The sequence below is a fragment of the Euphorbia lathyris genome, chromosome 2 (assembly GCF_963576675.1).
Source record: "Euphorbia lathyris chromosome 2, ddEupLath1.1, whole genome shotgun sequence".
NCBI classification, from domain to species: Eukaryota; Viridiplantae; Streptophyta; class Magnoliopsida; order Malpighiales; family Euphorbiaceae; genus Euphorbia; species Euphorbia lathyris.
The window spans coordinates 115,292,693-115,301,760 of NC_088911.1; the positions used below are offsets into that span (position 1 = coordinate 115,292,693).

Below are 9,068 nucleotides of genomic sequence, written 5' to 3' on the forward strand. Positions count from 1 at the left end.
ATATAAAATAAAAATGCTCAAATATTTTAAATCTATATTATATGATTCATTAACAAATTGAAGCTATATTCAAAACATATGAATCTCAAATCCAAGTCCTAATGTACAATAACTTTAATGGGAAAATGATCTCCTTTCGAGTCTCTCAAACAAGTAAACGGATTCATTATAAAGAAAAAAAAAACATGTATACATGATGCATTTATACATTTTTTTAAAAAACTTGAATGATTTACGCATTAATATAAAAAAGGCAAATCGGTTGAGAAAATGAGCTCCATAAAGAATTTGCAAACAGAATTTACACCTTTTGTGCATGAATTTAACTAAAAAAGATAGTTTGAATGATCTGTTTTGTTTTGTTCTGTATCATAAATCACAAAACAAATGTTCTGATTTTCCCTCTCCTTTTAAAACCCATCAGATCGAAAGAAAATCAGCTCAAAGTTCCAATACAGGATTCTATAACCAAAATCATCTCTGTATATGCTTCCCATCGTCACCACCATCACAACTCCAATATGCAATTTTCTTTACTTCTTTTGTTCTTTTTTTTTTACCTAAACATTTCCTCCTGCCAAAGCACATTACACAATCAATTATTTGCCACTACTCAAAACACGAGCAGATCAGACATCTACTATGGCAAGTAAATGCAACTCAAACCTAACGTGAAATTAAAGCAAGTAAAAGCTAAAGTGAAATATGCTTACTATCTTCCAGAAGTTAATGTAGCTCCACTTGTCCTGCAAAATTTCAGTAGTTTCAACCATAATAAGTAAGCCTTTCATCATTTGGTAAACTAAACCACAAAAATATAGCCAGACACAAGCATCCAGAAAGAAACCAAACCTGCCCTGCTGTTTCTTAATAAAATTTGAGTTAGACCTCCCGTAAATCAAACCCTTGCTGCTTTGACTGCTCGACACACTTGATCTATCAAACTCTGGTCCACTTGGTTCTTGAGAATCTTTTGGTTTGCTCAAAATCTTCAAATTTGACATGCCTCCAGTAGCACTATAATTAACACCATTGGTATGTTTGGAATCAATAGATGGAACCTTCTTGAGGCGGTGAGACTGAGACATGGGAGTAACAGCCACAGAAGGCAAAAATGAAGAGTAAGGCGAAGATGCTGCAGCAGCTGCTGCAACTTTAGCCACAGCAGCAGTAGCAGCTATCATTACTTGAGCTCCTTCTCGGAGCTGAATATAATCTCCCTCGATAAAAAATAACTGAAATTGCAATAGAGAATCTCAAATTAATCATGAGAAATTTTTACATAAACCCAAATATCTGAGAAATTTTTACATGAACCCAAATATATGAGAAACTCACTTCAGGATGACCAGCAACAAAGTCATCAAGCTTTCCAAACTTTTTCTTGTAATCATGCCAATGCAAAGGGGCAAGCATTTTACCCAGCCTATTTGGTAGCTACAATTAGAAACCAAAGGAGAAATTTTCAATTCTGATAGAATAAAACATGAGCTAAAATCGACGAAGTTTTAAATTTCAAAACAAACCGTTGAATTGATACGAATTCTACCACCAGCAGGAATTGTACGAACTATACAAGCCAATAGAGATCTTTCGTCGAGCAAGTCAGTCTCCGAAGTTTTTCCTGTCTGAACAGTTGGGATCAATGCCTCCGACAAAAGTACACTAGGACCATTGTTGACTGTGGCTTCCCTGAGATTAACCGAATGCACTGATGCTTCAGACAGTGATGCACCAGCAGAGGAACTTGGTTGTTCGTCAAACAGTACTTGGCCATCTAGTCCCTGATCACCCAGGTTTAAAACACTTTGCTCCTGCACTTGTTCAAATCCAAGCTTAAGGTTATGTGCTATTTGATAGCTGCTTTTAAGTTTAATACTCAATTACCCATACAATGGTTCACCAAAAAGAGGGGAAAACCCACTATCAACCTTTATTTCATTTTTTTCTTCAAGATGATTCAGTCTTAAGGAATCACTGAATTGAGAAGACATGTGCTGTATGCTCTGCTCAGATTGGGGCGAAACCAAGTAACTTCTGTCCATTGACTCATGAGCCTGAGAAGGAAAGAATTCATGTACCCTGTTAACAATGAGTAACAAAATATAGTGCATCCAGATGGCAACAAGTTGATATGCAGCACCTGTGCTTCCCCAGCGGATGATGAGATTACAGAATTAGGCTCTGCCCCACAGCTGATGTGAACATCAAGATAATCTTGGCGAAAGCCCTGTCCATTGGCAGCTATTTCATACTCGTACTTTGCATCTTCCCTCATATGAGTTTTATTAGCTTGGGATGATGCCAGTCCATTTTGTGTGGATAATTGTACACCTTCTGATACAGCCTGAAAAAGATCAGAAGGAAAAAAGAATGCACATCATTAAAACAGCACAATATTTAAACATAACACCAAAGTCATGCATTGCAAGGTGGATATAGAAGATATTTCAATCTGGTAATATACCTGTTGGTTCTGCCACTGGGGATGGGATGACATTGCTGGTATCGAGTGAAAATGCCCAACATGAGATTGAGGAACATGTGATGGCATAGAATGGGGAATCCCTTGCTGATGTAGAATGAATGGATGCAGTGCAGTCACCTGCCCAGATGGAAGGTACGTAGGCATCCCAAGCAAAGATGATGGACCAATTGGAACACCGGCAACATGGTTGGTCTAATAATAAACAGAACAGATTGGCAATCATGAAAAACAACTTTGGACCATTCAATTTTCCTTCCTAATAGAATTAGATTTCTACAAACTAGCAAAATTATATATAAAAAATAATAATAATAATAACAAATAAATAATCCACTTGTTAATATGCATTCCGTTAGCATTTTCTATTAGAAAATACTGAAACACTCCTGCATATCCCTCAAACTAAAGATTGGATTCCAAGATTAAGAAAAAGGTGGGACATGATAGAAAAAGTACTCACGAAATAAACATGAATGCTGAAGATAATATAATACTTAGGCCACAAACAACTAAATGCACTAGAGTATCAGAAACACCTTCTAATAAATCGTCACCTTACAACAGGGTTACATAGAAGAGAAGAAAAATATAGAACGCTAAGTCGCTAACAACGGTATAGACAGTACCACAAACAACCACAATTGAAGACAACATACTACAACATACCACTATAGTTCATACTCTTGCCAAGTTGCATTTCTACTGTTACAGCATAGAAGCATCAAAGTCTATGGTTGGTCTTATTACTATCCAACCGTTTGCACCAAAAATAAAGTTTCCTAATGCATATCCTGGTATACACTTTGCATGGGAGAAACTTTTACTTAAAACTGTTTAGGAAACTTTTCCTTATAGGAAACTTTTCATTTTAGGAATTTTTTTTATATTTTCATGGTGCACCATTCACTTAGAATTTCCTGGAGTGTACCTCGGGGGGAACCAACTTCCTATGGTGTACCTCGAGGGAAACCAACCTCCTAAGGTGTACCCTCGAGGGAAACCAACTTCCTAAAGTGTACCTCGGAGGAAACCAACTTCCTAGAGTGAAATTCAGAGCATATTTGAGGTAAACCTATGGAATCATAAGGCCATTTAATATTTTTAACGTGTACTTTGTGATCCAGGCAAGAAAGTTAGAAAGTGTCATTATCAATCCATCGTGGAAGTTAAAGTGAAGTAGTTGGTGGAGAACGTGGATTGGTGGAAACAACAAGAAGTTACTCCCAACATCTACAAAAGGCAGAAATCACAATGAAAAAAGAGAACTCAATAGAACTCTAAGACAATCAAGCAAAACTCTAGCAAATTATCCCTAAACTTCAGCATTTTTAGAATTCTCAGTTATTTCCTTAGTTTCAATTTTCAAGGGCAAAGTTCGTTCATTTTCCTAGTAGAATTTTATTTTAATTGTTGTTCAATCATTTCTGTAAGGTCGGTACCGTTTTAATAATCGAATCCTTAGGAATTTTACGGTTATAGTTGAATCAAAGCACCCAAGGTATAGCAGAACAACAAACTCATATTCTCCCACCTACCGCTAGGGCTGAGCGCGGATCTTGGAGAAACTGGATTGGACCGAATATCAGAGTAAAAAGATCCAGAATTGGACCGAACTGTTGACTTTTTATCAAAGAACTGGTCCGAACTGGACCGAAATTATCCAGAACTGGACCGATAATCGAATTGGATTAGACTGGAACGAACTGAATTGAAAGTACTGAAGATTTATCATATTAAATTTATATTTTATATGAAGTTTTATTTTTTCCTATTTAGTAAAGTGTTGTATTTCCTATTTTTATTTAAGGTAGGTTGTATTTCTTATTCTTATTTAAGGTAGGTTAGAAATATTAGGGTGATTTAATGTAGGTTAAATTTCATATTCTTATTTAAGGTATGTTAGAATTATTAGGGCGATGATTTGTTAGGCCAACTGTACTTGCCTTGTCTCGTTTCCTATTTAAGAGAATCGGCTGGCACTAATTGATTATGCAATTGGTTAATGAAATCTTTCTTTTTTTTCTTCTTCTATATTCTTCTCTCTATTCTCATTCTTTTTTCTTCCTATTCAATCCTAGTTCTGACATCATTTCCTCAATTTCCTTTCTAAAGTGAAATCTAATTGTTTGCAATTTCAATTTCAGGTATTGTTTCTCCTACTATTTCTTTTGGTTGTTGGTTAAATCCTAAAATTTATGTATATATGACAATCAAAATAGATCAATTATTTGGTAGTGTTTGACTTTAGTCAAATTTTGATTTCTGTTATTGAATTTTAACTCGTTAGAACCTGGTCAAGTTTTTTCCTGCTATTGTACTTTAATTTGTTGCTGATTAGCTTAAGTTGTGCATTTCTTAAGATTTGCGTGTGCTAAGATATTAAACTAAGTTAATCTTGAAACTAAGTTACTCATTTGGTATTGTAAACACATGTTATTTATTTTTTATTAAGAATTTTATATATTTATTATCTTGTAAATTATGTTTTTAATTTATTTTCGGTAAAAGTATAGGTATTTTATTATTTAACTCATCAAATAACTGTACTGGATTGGACCGGAACCGAATCTCCGAATTGGACCGGACCGAAATTTCCAATCCTACCTACCGCAACCTCAGCCCTACTTATTATAAAACCAACTTTATATTGAGCCTTCTTTCTTTATTCCTATCCTATAGTACTCTTCAAAACTTCTTTAGATGGAAATATATGCACTACGGCATTTGCTGGATTGATAATACAATATAAAAATGTTCAATCAAGAAGGAATCGACTAAATGCCTCCATTGTAAATGCTAAATATGTTTAAATAGATCCTCAAATCTCAATACTAATAAAATACTCATAGAAAAATAACTATAGGGAGAAGCAATCCTACCTGGTTTGATACGTTATCTGCATTTCCATTAGAAAGTACTCCATTATTAGCATGACCAGCACCAATTCCATTAACATCGTGTTGATTTCCATTATTTTGACCAAATTTTGAAGAATCCTTTGAACTTTTTTGTGATAGACGAGACTCCTCAGGGTATGTTCCACTCCTTTCTCTTGCATCAACTAGCTCAATATGCAGCTGTTGTATAGTATGCAAATGAATTCTCTCCATTTCTGCTAACTGACATCAATAAGACGAGCAAATAAACCAATTCAAAATGATGAAAATTACACCAAAAGGACAGTCGCCGGTAACTGTACTATTTATATTGCCAACAAGGTGTGACGAACATAAATAATTTTATAACGGCCAAAACAGAGAAACTGCCATTTTAGACAAAGAGGAAACTATTACACATATTCAGGTATAGTCCAAGCATGCGAGCTTTCATGAAAGCACATCAAACAATAAACACATACACCAACTGCAAAAATGGAGAAGAGGAAGAAGGAACCGAAAATCAGTGCAAACTAACCTGTCTTTGACAACCCAACCATAGCTGATTATATTGGTCAGTACGCTCTCGTAATTCAACTTGTAACGAATGGTTTGTAGTTGATTGCAATGTATCCATCTCCTGAACACGTGCAATCCAAACTTTCAGCTGTTCCTCCTTCAAGAATATGGTCTCCTGATCAGCCCTATGCTGAAAGATAAAATCAATATTAGAGCACTTATTTCACATAGAGATAAAATACATTTTTGCTCAGCTGCTTTTAAAACAAAAAATTGGAACAGGATACAAATAAGTGTTCTATAGTTATTATTTTCATGACCAAAAATTACTGCACTCTTTATACAATATCGAGTAGTGAAAACCTACAATCAAACAGACCTGTTCCTGCAACTCAAGAATCTGCCTATCTTTGTCTTGAATATGTTCTTGAAGTTCACGCATTTGTTGTATATGCTGTGCCCTTTCAGCTTCAGAATGATCACGCTCTCTTCTGCACAAAGAAAGTACCACTAAATTAATTGAGATGAAAACTAGTATATCTTCAGATTATTTAGAAGCCACAATTCTTTAATGCCTTTCCATTAATTGGAGCCTCCATAAATTATAATTTTTTAAATTTGTTGTTATACACATAGTTTGAATCATATTAGGCAAACAAAGTTATATTGAAATTCTTTAGAAAAATTGAACTGAAAGTGACCGCCTGAAAACATGAACCACATTTAAATGTACAAACACTATGACCTCTAAGGAACTTGGTTTTATGTTTGTTTTAAATCTCTTCATCAAACATGAGTCACTAGTTCAGAAGAGTCCACTAAAAAAAAGGTGCACCAAAATCCAAGAAACAATACCTAAATGTTACCAATTCCTTATTTTGTTCTCTGAGTAGATCCTCCTTTGCCCAGGCCTGCCAAAAAAACAAACAAGTACAAGAGTATTTTACATCAAATGGTTCAAAAAATATTTGTACAACAGCATAATGTGTGTATGAGCAAACCGCTTCATTATCCAATTTAATGGCATGTAGTTCTCTATCTTTCTCTTCAATTCTCCTTTCTAAATCATGAATAGTCTGTTGACGTTCAGAAAGTTGTTCCTACAAAATAAAGTAAGCCAATATATTATGCAAGTTATTAAAGAAATTTAAACCAAGAGGAGCCACCTAAAGGTTGCAGAGGCAACCCCAAACCAATTAATCAGGACCCAATTACCCAAAAAAAGGGAAAAGGGAGGGGGGGAGGGGAAGAAATTTAAACCAATTTTATTAAACAATGAACCTCGGTGATCATATGATTATGGATTAAAAATCCATGCTGCGAAGCTTAAAATAATTTTGATGGCCATGTGCAACCATATTCAAGCACCAGATCAAACAAGTGAAGGAATTATCATACTACTCATACAAACATTATTCTGATAACACATGAAAATAAATAAATAACCTAATTTACTAATAAAACAAGATAACAAGTTTCAATTTCCAAACACTGTAAATGAAGAACACAGCCTGTGACTTTGGAGAAAGAAACATTACAAAAATTCAACCTGAAGTTTTGTTGCAGCATCTTCACGGTCTTTGATTTGAGCATTAAAGCTGGTACGAATTCCAATGATCTCAGATCTGGCAATCCCCTGAGCTTTGAGCTCAATCTCCATTTGTTGCAGCTCTTCTCTTTGTCTAGTAATGCTATGAATTCGCTGCTGTAAAATGCCATTGTCCAAACTCCCATCCACAGTGATAGAACAGAAGTCAACGTCAACAGGCTCTCTTCCATGCTGCACCTTGATAAACATCAAGTTCAAGTTCATTTTCCTTCATCATTATTAAAAATTAAGTGCTCAAAACAACAATACATACCTCGTATATTGTTCTCTCATCAGAATGGCCCAAATTTGATCTTTCCAGTTCCTGTGATAAGAAACCACCAAGTTATGACTGAGAAATTAGCAAATCGTTTAAATGTTGCCCCAAGAATACTGATGGAGGAAAAGATATACCAATGTTTCAATGGAGACAAAAAAAAAATAAAACAGTTTGATCACAATACAAAACTGCACTCAGTTACCCGTTTGACAAAATATTACAGTTTGATCATAGTGTAATTTGGGCAAAACATATATAAACCAAGTTTTCATCACATCAAGCATTATGTTTTATATTCATATACCCCCACAGTAAGAAGAACAGTGAGCTCTAATTAGTTGCTCGAATTGAATAAGCATAGTTGCATTAAACCTAAGCATTAAAATTATTTTACGAGTTTTCTCCAGAATTGAAATAATTAGAGACCTTAATGCCATTTAGCTCATTCCCAATATTTTTATCAAGAAACGAACAAGCGTGAGCACAAAACATAAGAAGGTCAACATTACCACTTCATCAACGCTGTTTCGAACGGAATGATGGTCAGAAACGGCACGCCACTCCTTCCGCGACGATGTCATCGGCAGAGAACCACCATGTGAGGCTACGCCACCAGCCGCGGCCTCCATTAAACAGGAAAATTAGTCCCCCCGAAACTGCAGAAACTCTTTTCTGGTATCAAAAACGTACATCAAAGGAAAAAAGAAACCCTAGCTCGTACGGGAAAAGACACGATCAAATGAAACCCTAAAATTATAGAAATTAACTAGAAAGGGACTTGGGGGAATAATGGAGAGAGAGAAATAAAATGTAAACACATAGAGAGGGAAGTAAAGTACCTCAACGGAAGAGATTATAGGGTTTTGCAGGGGCTTGGAGTGGAAATAGTGAAAGTTGACGTTGAGAGAGAGAGAAAGATGAGAAATGGGATAGATGATTGGGCATTGGAAATTTCGATATATCGAAGGCTCCCGCCATTTATAGAGCAACTTCATCGCTAGGACATGGTAATTTCACGCGCATCCAATTCGTTTGTTCATCACGTTACTGTTTAATGAGATACTCCTTGAAAATTAATAAACATAGTATTATTATTATTAAAAAAAACATAGTATTGTTATAAATATATTTTATTTATTAAATTAATAAATATTTGAACATTATTTCAAAAATTCAAATTGTTTTTTTGAAAATTAGAAAAAAAATAACTGTACATTTCAAAAAAATAACTGTATGTGAGAAAAAACTCTATACAATTAAAACGTTTTTTTCAAAATAAATGTAATATTTATTTCAATATTGGGACAGTTTTTCATT

The 9,068-nt window shown here is 34.8% G+C and overlaps 1 protein-coding gene across 5 annotated transcripts; it reads right to left on the reverse strand.

Annotated features, from left to right (window-relative positions):
* Nucleotides 1-285: 285 nt before the first annotated feature.
* LOC136219575 (uncharacterized) lies at nucleotides 286-8,747 on the reverse strand. Of its 5 annotated transcripts, none has more exons than XM_066007035.1 (17): nucleotides 8,591-8,747; nucleotides 8,261-8,407; nucleotides 7,746-7,796; nucleotides 7,433-7,663; nucleotides 6,885-6,983; nucleotides 6,739-6,794; nucleotides 6,263-6,374; nucleotides 5,903-6,073; nucleotides 5,368-5,607; nucleotides 2,468-2,680; nucleotides 2,144-2,347; nucleotides 1,932-2,057; nucleotides 1,527-1,814; nucleotides 1,339-1,437; nucleotides 853-1,235; nucleotides 714-746; nucleotides 286-574 (listed from the first exon to the last, which is right to left on the reverse strand). In XM_066007035.1, coding segments are annotated over exons 2-17 (2,427 nt in total). In that variant the 5' UTR covers nucleotides 8,381-8,407; nucleotides 8,591-8,747; the 3' UTR covers nucleotides 286-573. The 5 variants fall into 5 exon arrangements, with proteins under 5 accessions (XP_065863107.1, XP_065863103.1, XP_065863104.1 ...); XM_066007031.1 differs by having other exon boundaries at nucleotides 7,433-7,669; XM_066007032.1 differs by having other exon boundaries at nucleotides 7,433-7,669; nucleotides 8,261-8,423; nucleotides 8,591-8,695.
* Nucleotides 8,748-9,068: the final 321 nt, after the last annotated feature.